Source organism: Pygocentrus nattereri, chromosome 3 (assembly GCF_015220715.1).
Source record: "Pygocentrus nattereri isolate fPygNat1 chromosome 3, fPygNat1.pri, whole genome shotgun sequence".
Taxonomy (NCBI): Eukaryota; Metazoa; Chordata; class Actinopteri; order Characiformes; family Serrasalmidae; genus Pygocentrus; species Pygocentrus nattereri.
The window spans coordinates 22,628,472-22,648,806 of record NC_051213.1 but is presented as its reverse complement, the minus strand read 5'-3'; the positions used below and the strand labels follow the sequence as shown (position 1 = coordinate 22,648,806).

General features: G+C 39.6%; 1 protein-coding gene and 1 long non-coding RNA gene across 2 annotated transcripts in view; one reads left to right on the top strand and one right to left on the bottom strand.

Annotated features, from left to right (window-relative positions):
• Positions 1-9,280, bottom strand: part of LOC108433587 (glutamate receptor ionotropic, kainate 3) — a 126,689-nt gene extending 117,409 nt beyond the window's left edge. Inside the window, exon 1 of the mRNA XM_037537028.1 lies at positions 8,859-9,280. Within this exon, the coding sequence (XP_037392925.1) occupies positions 8,859-8,973 (115 nt within the window). The 5' untranslated portion in view covers positions 8,974-9,280. The remainder of the gene's footprint in view (positions 1-8,858) is intronic.
• A 367-nt stretch (positions 9,281-9,647) lies between these two features.
• Positions 9,648-20,335, top strand: part of LOC119263113 — a 41,743-nt gene continuing 31,055 nt past the window's right edge. Inside the window, exon 1 of the long non-coding RNA XR_005130127.1 lies at positions 9,648-10,049. This is a non-coding gene — a long non-coding RNA (uncharacterized LOC119263113). The remainder of the gene's footprint in view (positions 10,050-20,335) is intronic.

Below are 20,335 nucleotides of genomic sequence, written 5' to 3'. Positions count from 1 at the left end.
GTGATTTTAATGTAGAGGGATCATCACACCAAGACCTTCTGTCAACACCAAGCAATTTCTGTCTAAATACTCAGAAAACCTTTTTCTTTTAAGCACTGCAACTAAATGGTGCATACACTGGGTATATCCCATTCTATAATAACAACACAGGGAATCCCACTGCCTCTTACAAGAGCTAGCTGAAGCTGGATGACGAGCGATTCTGCAGGTCAATGGAGAAATTGGAGGCTCTGCTTCTGCTTGTTGCTCCTCTCATTAGAAAAAGCGAATGAACTACGCTTTAAATACAGCCACTGTAACATACACACCGTCATCCATAGCCTTTCAGCTCTTGTCTTTGGTCTTCGCTTTTTTTTGTCAGTGTTAGCTAGTTGTATAAGCTTTTGTGCTCTGCTGCAAGAGTTCTGCCACCATCCTGATGCATGTTTGTTTGGGCTGCAACCAAGAAAACGGCACTTAATTTTAACTGCATCTGTACAATGCAGAAAATAAAGCAGGCTCTGACTAAAAATTCACCCAGTGTCATAGTCTGGCATTAATATACATGTGTTCAATTTCAGTACTTGGCATGTATCTTTATTGTCCATAACAATCTGACTCTGTGTGAATAGGCCTTTAGTGTTGTAGTAAAAAATCAGAAGGTCTGTATTTCCAAATAGCATTTGAACTAGGAAAAAGCTTCGCAAAAGACTGGCAATCCTTAGACATGGCTCATATGTTTTACATCACTGATTAGTTCTCAGGATTAAGTTAGAGAAATAAATAGCAGTATTGGACAATTTTCAGCCCAAATATGTGATCTGCCAATACTGCTACATAGACGATGGATCGTCCCATCTCTAATTATATTCAGTCAAACAGATTAAAGTCAGCATATTCGGACTTTGGTAACAAATGTCAACTTTTTTGTCTCTGTTTTGTCAGTCTATATGCCTCCACTCATACAGGGGAAGTGGTAGTGATTGTGTTTGTGTTTAAAAACAGGCTAAAATAGTATATTCCTGGTGGGAACGTACCAAGGCGGAATGTTTCAAGTGACTGACGGCTTTGTCTCTGACTTCCCTGGTGTCAATAACATTTCTGTTTGAGCAGAGCAGAGCCTCCTTCACTGCCAGTCATTTTTTTTATTAGTGTAGCAGTGTACGCTAAGCTTACATCACATGGTAATACCAGTATCTGTATGGATGCATCCCTAATATTTTCATATGAATTTATGCACACATGGCAGACAAAGATAGGCCAGCTGAAACATTTTAAATGTGAAAATGGGGATTAACGTGGACAGCAACGGTTTGCAGAACAATGAAGCCATGCAGAAAGAAAACATGAACATGCCTGCACATTCACGTTGCCACCACAGTGTTAGCACAGAATTCCTTGGTCATCCCTGATTTTACACTGTGCCTCAACGTGATGATGCCAGTCATGAAGATGTGCGAGATTAACATCACAAGCTGTTTGCTTGCATGACAAGGTAAACAGGTTTAGGCTGTTATTAGGCCAACTGTTTGCAATTACTGCATGTTGCCAAGTTGTTTGTGAGAAAGAAAAGGAACACATTTAAGCATGTTTTTTTGCAGACCCATTCTGCATCTGTTATTCTGTGTTATTCCTTGTTTATTCTTTAGCAAACTCAGGTGCAAAGAACAACAAACAGTGAGATAAATGACCCCAAGATTGCGATGCAGGATCCAGCAGGTGTTCTTGGATCTCCATCTAAAAAGAAGACAAAACTAGATGACCTTTTAAACAATGATTTTGTCAAACCACAGAATGCTGGACACGGTGCAATAAAAAATTTAATGAAATGGATATGTGCAGAAAAAGGAATGGTGCAAAGACAACAGTGGTCAGACTCACAAAAGCCTTGCTGTCTATTCCAACCTTCCATTCTATTACCAAAGAAAGAGTACATTCCAGTGTTGGGGACTCAGAAGAGGTCAGGTCAGAAGAGCTCACTGAAAATGTGCACATGGTAAAAAAATAAATAAATAAATAAACAAAGGGCTGCAGCGCTGTTAACACTGAACAAGCATAGCCTCGCTTTGGATCCTGTTGGAATTCTGTATAAATATAAAATGTAAAATGTTGTTTAAAATGAAGCCAACAAATCCATATTTAACATAGCAATATGTTAACAGCAATAGCAGTAACATGTCACACTGTGGACTTGCATCTTAAACAAATTTTACATGTCAGAGGCCAGAAGTTAAAAATGATCCCTCCAGGAGGTAAAAATGTACCTCAATGATTAAGCCTTCTGACTGTTACTGGGGATCCCTCTTGACAGTTTGTATTAAGCCACATGCTGAGATTTCATCCCACTGGATAGCTAAAGCCTAGCGATACCAATGTTGTATTTGTATTTGCACTGTCCTGTGAAAAAAAGCCAATCTAAATGTTCAACTGTCTCTACTGTCTACTGAAAATTTAGAAAAAGAAACTGTTAGCCTTTTTTTAAAAAAACTGCACGCACTTTCAAAACAAACCTAAACTTGACCTCTGTACTGTGGCATGTATCATACCACAGGTTGAGTGTACCATTTCATTCCTCACAGCTGCTCCCTTCTTTTTTTGACAAAGCATGGTTCACAGAGCTACACAGAGCCTGCCATTTCCAGCCTAACACTAAAAAGGTCACTGCAAGCAGGTCACCCTCCACCTCTCATGCACACTTTCTGCTAAATATGGACTTAACCATGGCCAGTGAATCCTTTATGTCAAGGCCTGATTAAGCAGAAGGGAAAGGTCTGCTATTGTACTACCAGAGTAACAAGCAAGCTATATTGTAATACTGGTTTCCGCAGATGCTGGCCATGTCTGGAGACGGATAAGGCACTTGTAGTTGGGGAGGGGGGAGTCCTTGAATGCCACACTATTTGAAAAGCGAGGGAGGAAAAAAAGCACCGCTTTATCTTGCTTGGGGCAATGCACAAAAGAGGCGAGCGTAGCAACGTGGCAGGTTTTCAAATTGGGATCAAAAGGTTTGAGCTAATTAACAAACTAAATAAGAGTCTCTGAAGCTTCGCCTGGCTAGAGTCTTCTCCTTTTCACAGCTTTTTAAAGGCCAAGCCATGGCGGATATTTTGTCAGCGTTTATATATGTGGGTGCAAGTGAGTTTATGGCCAAAGTGATGTTGTTTATGTTGCCTGTAACGCTGGGTAACGGTACCACAGTATTCACCCATGTCCTTGTCACTGCCTGTTGTGTATGCGGGTAACCTATGACCATAAAAGAAATCAGATAGTGGGGGTTTTCCTGTTTGGGTGCTTTAATTGTATTTGACTTTCCCAGCAGTGGCAGGGCAATGGCAGGGACTTGAGAGTCAGATGGGTGAGACAGGGGCTCGTAATAAAGACAAATGGGGAGAACATGAAATTTGATTCTGTCTGCTGGTGCAGCACCTACTACAAAAGGGAGAGAGGGAGAGAGAGAAAGAGAGAGAAAGACCAAGTACATTGACAACCCATGAATTTTCCACGAGCTGTCAAATCTAGAAGGGCACACATCTAGAAGTAATGGCATGCCATCTCCGGAGACAAGCGCACGGAATAAAACAGGAACAGCACAATATTATCTGATTCCATCACACAGACACTTTGCTGGATTCCCCCACGCAGTCTCCCCCAGCCCCCCTCCCCTTCCCCCCCAGCAAGAGACAAATGGGGCTCCACATATTTGTGCATATCCAAATGCAGGGCTTTCGCCCTTGTTAATCTGACACCATCCATGGTTGCATCAGCGTAAGGTTCACTTGTGTATTATTTATTTAATTACCAGGAGCATATGTTCCCCTCAGACCTTGTACTGTGGAGCACACACTTTGTAGTGTGATATGAAAACACCATCTGCTTTGAGAACAGTTCAAGGCTTGCAGTGCAGAGAAAGGCCTACTGTGTCAGTGGATTATCTCAATGTTTTCCAATCTCCATTTACCTTATCAACTCTCCCTGTTGGCCACCATGCAATGATCCTTATAATCTATAACAGAGTCAATTATCCCTGTGCCAGGTAAGCCTATTCCCCACAAGATGTATAGTGATTAGGTTTATCTGTTATTAATTCACCTTCTTTAAAATGCATAGTCTTCCAAATTTGATTGCAATTGGGAAGTCTAGACCATTCAGGACTGTTTAAGGGGAATTCCACTAATTTTTTACTAGTTATGCATAATTTAATCTTTGACATGTAAACATAGAGGCTTGATGTGAAATGGATGAAATAGTTAATTGTAGATAAACCAACTTTTTTTCATATCACCACCACTGAGGTCACAATGTTTTTTTACTATGCAAAAAAAGTGAAACTACAGTTTCAGTTTCTGAGTTTTTATATGTAATGTTGATAACGTTAAAATCTGAAAGAAACAAGTTTTCTTTGGGGACTGTTTTTCCTTACAGCACCATGCATGTAGCTCTGCACCATGAAATGCTTTAAAAAAAATTAGGCCAGAACTTTCTGAAAACATCATATGTGTCAAGCATCAGGCAGCATATCTGTAACTATTTAATGTAAGAATTTTCTGTGAGACAGCTTTGTAACACATGAAATGCATCAGATGTCTGGTTACGATCACCACTGCGAACAATTCTGACTCAGCATATTTCTCCACAATAGCACATTTTGCGAAAGTTCACACTTTACTTGCTTCTTAACAATTTATTCATGAATATTTCTTTGAAAAATCAGTAGAATTCCCCTTTAACAGACAAATCTGTCTACAAGAACATGGACCATTTCTGACTAATAAACAACAGATTCACACTACTCATACTACTATGCCTGCATGTGTTTCAGAAGATAGACTCTCTGTGGGCTCACAGGCATTTAATTGCTCTCTACATAATGTATAGATTTTCAAATTAAGCTTCAAAGCCATTATGTGGAGAGGATCCAAATTTGCTATTGCATTAAAAAGTAATCACACTACTGCACGTGATGTGTGTCTGCAAGTATGACTTGGTTTGCATTTCATTACACAGTTTTGTGTACACTACACAATACACAACAAAGCGTGTTCGCGCATGTGTGTCTGTGTGTGCGTGTGTCATGGCAGAAAGCTTGCCAGTCTTGTTAAGTCTCGCAGGAGCTCCGAGTGCCAGTATAGGCAAAATATCCCGCTGACATAAGAGAAGAGGCCACAGTGCATTTGATTCACACTTTCAAGAGAACAATACCAACATCTGCTGTCTCTCATTAACTACATTGAAGCTAATAGCAAAGCCACAAGTGTGCTGACTTTGTTAATGAAATGGATGTGCAGAACAGCGTCAGAAAAATCACACAGCTGTGAACAGGCAGTTGCATTTGACTGTCTGTTAGTCTATTATCTATTTAGCCTGTTAAGATAGAGAAGCGAGATTAGCTTGGAAAATTGTCATTTGTGTGAATGGGCTTTTTATGTTTGAGTCATTTTCTCTAGCGGAACCTCTGCGAGATTGTGTACTGCTCCTCTGTCCAGGTCAGAACATTGCTCTCCATCTCAGTCCCATGTAAGGTCCTTCTCCAGACGGACACGACAGAGACCTGGGCAGCCCACATCAAAGTGGCCGAGCACTGGCCTGCATTCAACAGCGACCCATCTCTAGACCCTGCTTCTGCAGAAAGGATTCACCACACGCCCGCTTCTGTCAGCTCACCGATTAAATTTACATGAAAATGAAATATTCATTTCCCGCTCAGCAATTGATGGCCATCTTAATTTGATGGAACTTACGATGTCGCACTTGTTGTTGTCAGTCTCTTTATAAATGTATGTCTTCCTTCCTGTTTTTTTTTTTTAATCTCTCTGCATAGTAGGCCACACAGTGCCCTTGGAATGGACAGGGTTATGAGTTAGACACAGTGAAGCGTTCTCTGATGTCTGTATTTATAAAATGAAAGCATTTCCATAGAAAATACCCTGAAAGAAGATTAGCACGCATTCAGTACGAAGAAAAATAAAGCAGATCATGCACACCCCATGTGCTTTAGCTCCAGGGCAAAATATTTTATATGACAGCGGTCGTTCTTTTGGGAAAATACATTATATATTTCCTGCCTTTATAAATGTGTCTATATTTTATGTAATATCTGCTGCCGATTGAGTGACTTCAAATCTCAATGCACTGCAAACTGCACACATGCAACGAAAGGAAAATGAGAGGGATTTAATATAAGAAAGCCAACTGTTGCTCTGAACAAAGGAGCAAGCGAAACAAAAGTGACATAAAATCATGAGCCGGATTGATTAACTGGCAATGATGAAGCACTTGAAGTATTAGGTAGATAAAGCAATTGATTATCCAATAAATCCTTGTCTGGCGCTGAATTCCCTCATTCAGAAATAGAAAAGGGGCCAAAGGCCATAAATTAGTTTCATCCATCGTCTGCCTGTACAGAAAATTAGACAACTGCAACAATGCAGGCTTACACAGCTTTAAATCCAGATGCAGGATTTATAGAGGAATCTCCTTTAGACACTTGAATATCTATTAACAAACAAGAGATTAGCCATATTATAATTCAAATGTTACTTTTTTCCTAATTCAGGTTTCCAGCTTCACTAAGCAGGTTATGTAATGTGTCTGTTTTCCATACTAACATTTTAAAGGCTTAAAGTAGTTTATAGATTCAATGTAACAGAATTGTCTTGTTTCTGAAACGAGCAGTAGAAAACAAGTGACTTCCAAATCATATATTCCGTGCTGCGTCGCAGTGGTCGAAAATCAGTTCAGTGCAAAGCACTAGCGTGCTGCCAAACACGCCCTCATTACATCCATCATAATCAGCAAAGGAGCCTACGCAGAAGCATCGAGCTTTTGAAAAACAGATCTCTCTTTGCTCGAACAGCATAAGGGCAATACAACAAATAGCACAGAGGTGCAGGAGGAACCGTTCTTCCCCAGACATGTATATTCTTGCAGAATGAGTTTGATCGGCCATCTGGCCTCCAAGAGGCACATTGTAAAAACAGTGGAATCAATGGAGGCAAGTCCACATTGGATGCCCACCATTACACAGATGGTGTAGAAGTGCTTAGGCTACCACTTGGGGAGATACAAGCCCCTCCCTTCTCCTCTCTGGACAGCACCCACTTTAATGAATTTCACTGGTGTGGTTCCAATCCTGTGTGAGTGGAGCGGTGGCGAAGCTGTTGTCTATGCCGGAGTTCAAGGAGAGCCCTCTAGTGGTCAAGTGTGAATGGCTTTAAAGCTCAGTGTAAAGCGGGTAACTAGTTTGTAATAAACACTGTATATGCATCGCAGTTATGTACATGCGAGGTATGTAAACAAATGTGTGTGCATATGTAAAAAGGAAAATATGAACACAGACATGAGCTCACACAAGCAAAAACACACATACAGCTTAGTTACCAATACACACTAATTGCTGAGGACACAAACAAAAATATCAGTAAACACTGGATGGTTGTAGTCAGAATTGTGTGAATGTGCGAGCACATCAGTCTGTGTGTCTGTGAGGCGGGAGCAACATTACATTTCAAGGTACATTCGCCTCATCTCTGTGTCATTTGAATCACAAAGGCTGTCACATATTATTTGAGTCTTCTTTTGAACACGCTGCTAAAATACAAAAGCAACTGCTGGTAAAATGTCTCAGTTTACAGCTGCACCACTAAAAAAACAAAAAAAAAACTGAATAAAAACAAAAAAACAAATCCGAGCTGTGTCAGGAATCACAAATCTTCACCACAATGTCATATAAGTCATCCTCACAGCCATCAATCATCAGGCACCCAGTCATCCACAAATGAAAGAAACTGAGGTGCTAACAATAAAAGGGCTTCTTTGGAAATTTAATTTTCCTACAAATGTAGGCCTCCTGTCCATCCAGCAGAGAACAGTAACATGGTGAGATTTAGGCATATAGGTATATTTGTTTTGGTCTAATTGCAATGAATTCACAACATTCACAGTAAAAAAATATGAAATCAATACAAAAAACAAAAAACTTTAGACAATACAAATAAGCTAGATTAATCCTGCATCTTAGACTACTGATTAAATAACGTGGCCAGTGGAAACATCTGCCAAAAGGAAGGTTAACCCATAAATAGCAGTGTGTGTGTGTGTGTGTGTGTGTGTGTGTGTGTTGGGGGGTTGTTCAGGGGTTAGTGTCTCATGTTCAGTGTTTGCTCTGGGCACAAGTGATGAGTCTTGAGCCAAAGCCCTATTGATCTTCACTCGAGTCCTGTTACGTTTCATCGCCTCGTCACTTTCCAAACGAGACATATTTCGCCACTTTTTCTTTGATTTCCAGAACAGCCGGCCAACACTGGACCCTCCGCCAAAATCGCAAAGCTTGTGAAGGCGGATAAGGACAGGCTTTAAAGTTGCCCCGGTCTGCGGTGCTCCAAACTTCAGCATGTGCAGAATTATCAGTGTGAAGTGACGCGTTCGCACGAGCACGGACACACACGCGCGCATCACCTCGACACGTCCTACCCCCGTGCTTAAAAGTGACATCCCGCTCTTCGCTGTTCGACATGACTAAAGAACCTCTGTTTGTCCAAATGTGGCGCATTTGCACCCGAACGTCAGTTTCAAACGGCAACACACAAACTTAGACTAGTTCAGGCTCCACATGCCTTCGTGTAACATATGGACGTAACGTGTAGTCCGTAAACGCCAATCACTCGTCCTTACAGGCGCCTGTATTCGGCTAATTAAAGCAGGTAAATCAGCGAAGCACGTTTAATATTCAGTCCAGCTCATCGACAGTGCACACAAGTGTTAAAGCATGAAGTGTCACTGTCCTGCGTTCAAAACCACGAAGAGCGGCTGCTGTGCACTAAGACTGAAATGACATGTGAAGTGCACCCATTAGCCAGTCTCCATCAAACATTTTTGCTTACCTATTCGTATGACATGAGGCATCCCACATGAGCACTGAATCCAAAACAGACACACCATGACCGTGGTCCAGTATTCCAAACTCGCACTCCGGATGGACCACCAAGTATTTCTCATCTTTCTTACTGAGGGGGATCCACTTTCTTGTTTTTTTTTCTTATTTGTTCCCTTTTTTAGGAATCCAAAGTCGTCTCACAATTGCTCGTCAAAATTGGCTTCGTGCGTGTCATATGAGGGTCTCTCTGCCTTCTGCACTCATTGTAGTTGGTCAAACATTTTCCAGTATTTTTTGCTTTTGTCTTTTTTTCTGGACGCTCAAGTCCCGTTGCAGCTCTATCAGATCTGATTTAACTCCAGCTCTTTACATGCAGGCGGATCGCTGCTGAACCTGCGGTCGCTCGCTCTTACTATCAGCCTGCAGGAGTCTCTGTGTTCCCCTCCTACCGTGGGATTTTTTTCTTTTCCCACCTATATTGTGGAATGTCCCGCCTTCCTGCTCCGTGATTGGCTCGTCTTTCGCTACCTCCAGCGCTGTGATTGGCTAGTAATTCGTGCTCACACGCAGGTCGTCCATTGGGACGCTGAATATCCGCAGTGCTTGTATGCATGAACTATTGTCCAATCACAGAACAGGAAGCTGCGCACCGCGAACCAATCATAGCAAAATGGACGGGGGTTGACGGAAAACGGGTGGGAAAAACAAACTGAGAAGCCCTCCTAGCGCTGCTGTGATCTGTCTGTTGGTTCAGACTTCGCAGCAAACTGAGTTGGAGTAGCGTGGAAATGGGGAAGCGAATCGAGACTACGGTATTTCTCTGGCAATTCTATTGACTTGACATTGTCAGCAGTGCAAATGAAAAATAATCACGATGTAGCATTCGCTGGTCTCTGCTCGGACACTGTAGCAGTCTGGCAGATGTCTGTATCTGAGTCTCCCGTCAAGTTAGTCGACCTGCTAGACGGTGCTGATTTTAGACCCCATAAGCTGATTTACACGCGTATTCAGATGTAGATGTAGATCACGACAGAACTATACTAACTCATTCATTCAGCCACAGTTGTTTTCCTTCAGAGAAACAGGTGGGCTTGAAATGACTCGTTTTTCACGTCGTTACTCTCATAGATCGAGAGCCAAGAGGACCTTCAAAAGCCATGATAGTTAAACAGAAGAAACATGATTGTGTTTTACACAGGTAACTTTGAGCAATGACAAATGACCTGTTCCACACATTCTGAGACATTTTAAGATTCCATCTATCTATCTATCTATCTATCTATCTATCTATCTATCTATCTATCTATCTATCATGTTGGGGATACCCCATTTTATCTTTCTTACAATCTAAATTGAGAATTGAAATCCAAAAATCCCAGAAGCTTTTCTTTGTTGTTGTTGTTGTTGTTGTTTTTTGTTGTTGTTGTTTTGTTGTCATCCTAAGTTACATTTTGCTTAAGATTAGTTGAGTGTTAAAAAAAGATTGTCTAAAGTCTCCAAGCAGATTCTGTTTTGAGGTGTTTGCAGCTGCGCTAGTGCCCCACGTTCAAACAGGCCATTAGCATCAGACAGGGGACCAAGCATTTAAACTCTATTATGAACAAATCAGTGTATTTCCAGGAACAAATATTCACTCCAGAGGACTGCGCTCTGAAACGAAGAAATAGGCCATGACAGAGAACGAGTGCCCTGTTGTGAAGGACAGAGCTGTTGACAAAGCACGCTGCTTATGGTCTTTAGTTGGGACACTCGATCTGTGTCAATGAGTACATTAGGCCCAAATAACTGCTTATTGCCTATCTGTCTGTCCATTTCTCACACTTTATGTGAAGCCATCAGCCACACACGGTGGGTGAAACATGAGGGCGATCACTTAGAGAGAGCATGGCACCACTCCTCTCTTCAGCCCCCTCTTTCCTCTCTCCAAGCTTTGGAGCTAGCAGCTCCATCCGTGCAATGAAACCGAATGATAAGTGTATTTATTTTCATCCGTGACACATGCACTTTATTACTGTCGTGATGCATTTCAAATAGCACTTGTAGTGTCGTTTGTAGTCCTCAGCCTTCATGTGACCATCTGCTCATGAGAGACAAGATTGATGATCGTAACAACAGTGGGCCTCCCATAACACAATAATCAGCAATAGAACAGGCACGCTTTGATGCAGAATTAGCTTTGCAGATTGTGCTGTCCACTTGGCACTATCTGCTACATGCTGTGATGCGATGTAAGGATCAAAGAATTGTTTCACTGTCTCTATGAAAATAGCTGCATTTCAGTTTGTATGTTTCAGAATGGCCAGTGTCGTATATTAGGTTAAAACTGGGCTACAATATCATAAATGTATTATTTGTCATTTGTAGGACTTAAATAAGCAAAAAGGGAAAACTAGACCCCCACCCCCCAAAAAAGGCAAAGGAAGCAAAGAAATGAATTTTTTGAGCTGGTGACGAACAGAGTATTTGTGTTGTTGGGCCTATGTGTTCAGGCCACAGGAGTCGACTGCCAATGCATATTCATGTCTGCAGGTCTGGATTTACGACCCCTGGCACAATATAAGGGCTATCAATGTGAGTTATGTGCTCTGAGCTCCAACATTATCAAGATTCATTGACTGCTGCTTTCAGAAATACAAAATGTACACTACTTTGGCAAACAAGACATTGCGGGACTGTGCATGCTCCTCTGAGAAGCGGCCTTCAGCTGCGCTCTCCATTAGCTGGAGCATTGAGTGGAATTGATCAATGACTCTGATCAGCGGCTATGGCAGGTGTTTGCCAGCCGACACAAGATGCGGGGATGATGGGAGAAACATACCATTATCATTACTCAGTTCGCCTCCACCAACGAGGCTTTTCTGTATTACTCTACCGGAGCAGATAATGCTAAACATATGCATTGTCACTTTGCTCTGTGATTACAGCGAGAGTAATGGGAGGAGAGAGATTTATAACACCTTTAACACTCTGACAAAACTGTGGAGCGCAAAATCCAGAGTGGGTTTTAATAAACAGTCCTTTGGCAGCAAGCTCCGACACTCCTGCTTGTACCCTGAAGCATTATTGATGGAGAGCAAAGGTAAAACTACTAAAAATGACTAAACACTCATGAACTCCACAGCTGTTGTTTCAAACCTAGTGCACTATGCACATGTGGAAGATGTGCTTTGCCTTGTTGTTATATTACTATGAATTGTAGCCTACAAGAGTATTTGGAGTGTCTGTAGAGAATTCTTTGCTCTCTGACATCATCTTAGGGAATTTCAGCTCTTACAGTGGCTGTACAGTATGATGAGAGCTGTAAGTGTTGTCAAGTCATGAGTTACTGCATGTGTCTACTTGTTGCCTTTTGTGATGATTACCGATGCATTTACAAGCTAGCCGACACTGCCGATCAATGTCTTGTCTGGCAGGTCCGTCGTAGCTAATGGTTCTGCGAGCACAAAGCCTCTATTGTAAACCCTGAAACATTGACAAGTGTTGCTCTTAGTTGACTAGATTGATCAGTACACTTAGTTTTTTTCTTTTCTCAAGCTATTGCAGCAGAATAGAAAGGGACAATCAATTCCTGCTAGGTATCCTTAAATTTCTGCATGAAATCTTGCTCTGTTATTGGCCAAGAGGAGCTATGGCTTTGGAGTTGTTAGATTGTTCATAATTGTTTGGCAAAATTGCAGAGACTGTATTGAGCTGGGGAAAAAAATGGATCATGCGAAACATTTTTTCCATTGATTTTCATTCACTCCTTTAGAAGAATATAAAAGGCTTATCCAGCCAACTGAAGATAATGTTGGAATCGAACATCTCTGTGCAAGTAAGGGCAAAAAGGAACCAGCCTCTTATTTTAATGTGCCCATGAATCGAGTGTCATTTTTAAGCCCCCTTTTGAAAGAGATAATTGCTTTTATGGCATTGCACTAAAGCAATTTGCGATTTATCCATTTTCTTAAACAATACACAAAACTTTTGTCCAATGCAGAGAAAAGTAATTTAAACTCAAGCCAGTTACAAACTTCTATCGTCACTGTTCTGCATTAAGGCTGTACCAATAAGGAAGAAACCCTACTGACAGTATAACCCAGTAGGCATAATGTGCCTAGTCCCAGTGTGTAGGGGGTCTGTGAAAAAGTTTAAGATCATGGCAGCATATTTGATTTATATGTTATTATATTTTAGTTTGTTTATGCCACATTGGTTAGATCATAAATGTGTAATAATCTTATAAACATGTATATATTTGCAGCAAAATTTGCCTCCAAAGGCCCCGTGGAATTCAAGTTTTATTCATTGTACCTTTTATGTCTTAGAATTCATTTGGACGCATTTGTGATATTTAGGAATTAAATCTGACTTTAAATTCAGTCATATTATATATATATATTTTTTTTTTTTCTCACTTGACTGTGTGTTGCCTACACGTAAGCATTATTTACAAAGCTTTAAGCCAAAGTGAGGACATGAGACCTCTCCCACTGAGAGATGAGCTGTTGCTGACTCAATCACAGTGGAATTGTAATCAAGTGAGTGGCACCTAGAGGTAAAGAACAGTATAATTGTGCAGTGAAAGGTGCTGTGAGTGATAACACAGAATGTCAATCTCAACAAACATCTAATTATTAAATGTTCTTAAAATTGCATTTAAGAACTTTGGGGAGGTCTTTTGATAAGCCTGTTTCAATCGTAAATAACCAACTCTTGGTAATAATTTATATTTATCACATTCATGATTGACAGTACAAGTTCTCAGATAATTATGAGGGGTCTTGGATCGATGTGCAATTCACAGTTCTGTCTAACACTGCTAAGCTTTTTTTCACGCTATATTGCCAAAGTTTGATACTTTTTTACATTTTTTTACAAAGTTTTTTAGTGCCTGCTGTGGGGTCATCCCTTCCCCCTGTGTAGAAGTTGGTCACTTTGCAAAAATCTATGTGCTGGCTCTCTGATGACTCATTGACTGAAGCACTGAACTGATGTTGGCTGGCAGTTGCACAGATGTTTGTTACATCCAGCCTGTCATTCAGTCCATCAGGTAATGTGGAATGTGGACCATTTCAGGTATTAAACACAGGTTAATGATTCTTGAAACTGACTTTTGCTGAAAAGACATTTTGTCTTAGCACAAAAGAGGGATTTTCAAAATGTGACTGGATATGGAAAAGTCTGAAACCCATTACATAGTTGCTGGCAGGATCGCCCAAGATAAGTAAAAGGTCAATCATTTGAGACCAGCCTAGACTTGGACGTCTAAGTATGCACACTGATGTCCCCTGCTACATAAAATACTATTCTTTCATCCTCCACATGCAACTGCATCTGTGCCTCTGTGCTCCACACACAGCACTGTTGTGGCAGTTCTCTCATTCTGCCCTTACGTCCTTGCAACGTTAGCAGGCAGACAGATGATTAAGTGTCTATTTACTCACCTCTGCTTTACTAGAGCAATATTGCCACTTTACTCAGTGCTGACAGATTAGACGCCGGCTGTGGCCTCGTGGCCGAGGACTCAAGGCAACCTGCTGTCTACAGGCTAGCATATGAGGGATTGTCCCAATTCTCGCGTTGATCACAGTGTTAACCTTAGCACTGACCATTTCCAGCCAATTTAGTGCATTCAGGCATATGCCCAGTTCGAGATATTTGATGGGATGCCTCTAAAAATGGGAAAGAATGGGCAAAGACTTCAGCTAGAGAGTTTAAGTGAATATAGAAGCTTTAGCTAGCAGGGGATTTCACAGTTAATGATAATGAATATCATGAGATTTGACCTCTGATATTTTTTAATTGGTTTGGTTTATGACAGAGATTGTACAGCACTGTTTCCAAGACACTTTGAGGACTGATAATCCTTATAAAGACTGAGATTGTGTAACCCTGACCACCAACAAGAAGATCTTTACTTTGACACCCAGCACCAAGCATCAAGACAAAGTGTGTATTGATTGATAATGTTAAGACAGTGGATTTAATACAACTTGCTTAAGAAACACTTATAGCATGTTGTCGCTATCCAAGGATAAACAAATATCTCCAAAGTAGTGAGTTTACAGGAGAGGGCAAAAACATTCTTTAATTTCAATATTATAGCAGTACAGTAGTTATTGTGAAGACATTTTATTTGTTTTGTTTATATTTTGGAGCATTGCTATTGGCCTATTCATGCTGCAGATTTCACACATAGTAAAGGATATCTGCTGTGTTCAAATGATGAAGAAAAGAAAAAAAAAGAGATTCAGATTTAGGTTTAGTTCCCTTATTTTGTGATAAAAATAGGCCTTAAACAATTTGTTTCTGGGCCAGTCACAGCAAAAAGACCTAAGACAATTTGGTACCACGTTTCTCTGAATGTTATGTATCCTGGTGTACTTCTATCTGGAACACTTTCTAATTATTTAAATGTACATCAAGCTACATAATGTAATTTCTTGTATATAATCTTTAAAAGTTATCACCAGCAACAACAAAAGTGTGTTGTATTTTTACATGAATAATTGAAACAAGTGGATAAATTGAAACTTGAAAACTCTGTTAAAATGTGGATTCCATATAGTTGATATCACAAGTATGTTTGTCAATAGAATAAATGTTTTATTGTGTATTTTACTTGTGTTTCAAGCAGCTTGGCTTGAGTTGAGTAGATTCTCCATATTGAGCTGAACTCTTATGACAAGCCAAATTCCATCAGGAGTCACTGTTGTTCAGCCAGTGACCAATGTTTCTGAAGCACTGATTTAGTGCCATGACTACCAAAACACCATCAGGCTGCACTATATGTTTTCTTTTTTTTACACACTGACATTTTCAGACCCTAACACTCATTGATCTACTTGCTTTTAGAAGAATTGATCATTTTGTCCTTTTTATTTCTACAAAAATAGCTTGGTCACTTACAAGACAGTCTATTAAACGATTTCCTTAATGACATCACTGTGTTGTGACTGGTCGTGAGACTCAAAAACCTCTAGAATCTATTTTAAAATGGCCAGTTAAACCTCTAGCTGTCAGTTACTCTGGATTGAACGTTAGAACTATTATCATTAACTAATAACATTAAACTGTTAAACAGTATGATTTATCAATTTAGGATGCGTAATTAATTCTAAAAACTAAACATAATAAGGCCTAACAATCCTGAATGTCCTAACATGGGCTGTAGTGACTGAAGTCTTGCTGCTGCTGTACCTCGTCTAGTCCAAGGCAACAATTTCTATTGTCAAATAAATAACAAAACCAAACTCATTTGCACTGATTTACACCTGCCATATATGTGCACTTTGTAGGTAAACCATTACTGTCTCTTGCTATGTGCAATTTTTGCCATCAAAGTTTGCTATCCTCTAGTCTGTCCAGCAATGGAGCACCATAACTGACCTTAACTGGTCAGATATTAGTAGGGTGGTGGACCACTGAACTGGGCTACATCAGCAACACTGAAATGGTAGAGGCATATTAGAATGTTATCCTGATGTAAGGAACATCAGGTGCAACAGTGTTGCTGATATGGATGTGTGTACAGCTAGTAACGCTGTACCTACAAAGTGCACCTACAGTGTCGTGCAAAAGTCCACTGTTTTGTTTACGTCACAAAAAGCAAGAACCACATTTAACAGAAAATGAACAGAAACAGAAATTGTTGATCAAGTATAATATTAGATGTCTATATTTAATTTGTCCACTCTTTACTTTTGTGCACAATACTGCCACTTTAACTCATCCATTCTTCCAATTTTAAAACCAAATCACAGCTGTGTCCTCCAACAAAGGCTCTTCCCAAAGCTCCCACTGTTATTATGCGTCTCCTCAAAGATCCTCTTCAAATGATCACACAATATACTACCCAAACACACCCTAGCTGCCTTTCTTTTTTTCTATGTTATCTGCATCTAAAATGTTTAAATAATGTAGGTTTCTGTCCATCCTCTCACTGTGAGGAGACAACTCACATTATGGATCTGAAAGAATGTCAAAAAGCCATTACTGAGAAAAGAAAATAGACAAAAAAACTGGACGTCTGAGATATGGAGTGAGGTTTGTGGACTAAATTTGAGATCTCTGAAAACGACATAAGCAGTTTGTATGCTGCTGAAGCAAGACTCCTCAAAGCATGTCTGTAACCATAAGTGGAAATTTGGGAATGTACAACATCTGGAGTTGGTGATTTGTTTTTGATTTAAGTCATCATGAATACTGACAAGTACAAACAAATTTTAATGCATCATGCAACACTTGACTGGGAAGAAATGAATCCTACAAGATAATGGCCCAAGCACACTACTTAGAAGATCGAGACATAATTATTATAGCCATAAAGCTGCTGATGTTCTTAGAACAACCAGCCTGCCCAGAGCCAGTTGTGTAACTACTAGGGGGCAGGAGAGCAGTCACACTGGGACACATGGTGGAAGGGGGCCAGAGGCGACCAACCCCCCCAGTTTTTTTTTTGTTTTTTTTTTTACTGGTCCCCTCCAGGCTCTGACTGCCCATCGGACATACCGACAGATTTTCTAGCCAGTAGTCTAACTTGTCATTTGGACAGTCCAGGCCAGCTGTAATAAAAATGAAATAAACTAGAGCATCTCACAGCCACATCCATTAATATGTGAACAAAATCCCCTCTCCTGCCCCTCTGACCCTAATCTCTTACAAAGTTGGTCTCCTTAGATGTGTGGTAAATGAATAATAAATGGTATTGGATTAGAAACCTGCAGTAGAACTAGCTGTATTTAGTAGAAATAGCCTGTCAACTAGTCTACAATTCACAAAATGGATACAAAAAAGGACAGAAGAGTCGAGCTGAGAGGGAAGGAGAGAGTATGCTCAGAATAACTCACCAGCAGTGCAACTAAATAAGACTGACTTGTTGTGCATAACTTACTGCCTAGACAGCTTACTTTTACTTTTTATTAATTTTACATATTCAAGTATTTAAAATGTTTAAAATTTCTAAAGCTCTCCTCAAGAGATTAGAGTATTTACAGTTACTTACCTAGTTTATCTAATCAATTCTTCAATAAATCAATACAGGTTGTGCTGCTGATAGAATTCAGGTGATGGCTGGAATGCAGTGAGAAGTCATGAACCAAACCTGTGTTCTTCGAACTGTATTCATCAAACCTACATAATAAATAACTGTACTGACAAATTATGTACAGCAATCCAAATAGATAGTCTAACAAATATTAGATGCTAGTGGGTTGAGTGGCATGCTTTCAAAGTATAAATCATTTGATACATAACAGAATAAACATGCAAATTGCATTGTAGTTTTTGCACTGGAGCCCGTAAGATAGTTATGCCGCTGGCCAGAGCTGAAACCTCAACATCACTGGATCATGATAAGCAAAAATGCAACCAGCTTCTAAGACTGAACTTTGGAGGTGTGTGAGAATATCCATGAAGGTTTCTTTGAAAAATTTTGTAAAAAAAATAAGTATCTTAAAAAGAGTGAAAGCTGTAATAAAGGTGAACACACTAAGTAATTAACAATTTGATATTATATGAAGTTGTCAATACAATGTAATTTTCTGTTAAATAAGTTTTCAGCTTTTCTTCCTGATGATAAAAATGAAATTGTACTTAATGGCTTAAAAGGCTGGAAATTAAATACAGGAAATTGTATTTCTCAAAATTGTTCAAAATGTGTTTAACAATCAGTTTATGTTATATACAGACCCATTGCTCAACAAAAATGCTAAAACAGTAGGTTGAAATGTAAATAAAAACAAATGATTCATAAATAAGTTTTCACCTGTATTCAACTGAACCAGTTAAGACAAGATGTTTAATAATTAAAATTACTGTTGTTGGTATATATACACTTATTCTAAATTTCCTGCAACATGTTCCAGAATGTTTTCCCAAAAAGGGACAGGGGCATGTTTACTACTGTGTTACTATCCTTTTAACAACATTCAGTTATCCTTTGGGAACTGAGGACACCAATTGTTGGAATTTTTTTTCCCAATTTTCACTTCATGTAACACTTCGCCTGTTCAACACATCAGGTCCTCCATTGCCGTACATTGCGCTTTATAATGCGCTACACATTTTAAGTGGGAGACAAGTCTGCACAGCAGGCATGCTAGTCTCACACCTGCACTCTCTTACTATGAAGCCACTCTGTTGTAGCTTGTGTAGAATGTGAAATGGCATCACCTTGCTGAAGCAAACAGGTATGTCCCTAAAAAAGACATCGTCAAAATGATGGCTGCATATGTTGCTCAAAATGCGTATGTACTCCTCAGCATCAATGGTGCCCTAACAGATGTGCAAGTCACCCATTCCACTGGCACTTACACACCCCCATAACAAATGCTGACTTTTGAACTCTACATTGGGAACAATTGGGGTGGCCCGAAGAAAATAATGTCCATCATTTACAAAAACAATTTGAGAGGTGAACTTGTCAGACCATTTCAGATAAGGCTGAGCCCAGAGAAGTCAGCGATGTTTCTGGATTTCTGGCTGTTGATATATGGTATCCACTAAGCTTAATAAAGTATTTGCTGACAAGAGTTTTCTAAAGTTTTCCCAAGCCCATGTGATTATATTCGTTGCCAAAATGTCAGCTTTTAATTTAGGGCCGTCTGAGGGATTGAAGGTCAAAGGCATTCATTATTGGTTTTCAGATTTGCCCTTTATGCACAGAAATTTCTCCAGAATCTCTGAATATTTTAATAATGTTATGTACAGTATATGGTGAAATCTCTAAATTCCTTGCAAGAAATTTGAGAAACATTTTTAAAGGGTTGGACTATTCTATCATGCAGTTTTTTTTGCAAAGTATTTTATTAATGCCCCTTTTATACCCTATCATTTTAACATCCCAGTCTTACATTGCCTCTGTCCCAAATTTTTTGGAACGTTTTGCAGACATCAAGTGTGGAATCGGCAAATATCTACACAAAACAATAAGGTTGATTAGGTAAAATATTTAATCTATTATTTGTGCTGTTTCCATTTGGTTTGTATAAAGTGCACAGTATTTTGAACATCTTTTTAAGTTACACTGCTATATATGCTAATTGGTCTGAAATACTGTACTGCTGTTGCAGACAAGGATCTTTTCATTTGGTCAGAACAGCAGAAAGGTTTTTGTCTGCAAATTGCTTTACTTGCAGATAGTTATTCTGTTGGATTATTGGGTAATATTTGTCAAGCCCTTTAACAGGTGCCAGCTTTGTTTTTGTTTATGCTGTTTTCCCATCATTAGGCTGTCACAACCTGGCGTTGACTTTTTCCATATTAAGTAAATGGATTTACAGTAAAGACATGCCTAGCCTTTTGAAAGCGTTCGGAAGTAAGACTCAATTAACCTGAATGACCCTGTTCAGTACAAATGACAATTAATAATATCTACTCCCAAGACATTTTACTGCCTTATTATATTAAAATTCCATAGAACCTTTTTTAGAATGTACTTTTCTTTTTATTTAAATGTTTTTTTATGAAATAAATGCCCACCACATGTGACATTTATTTCAC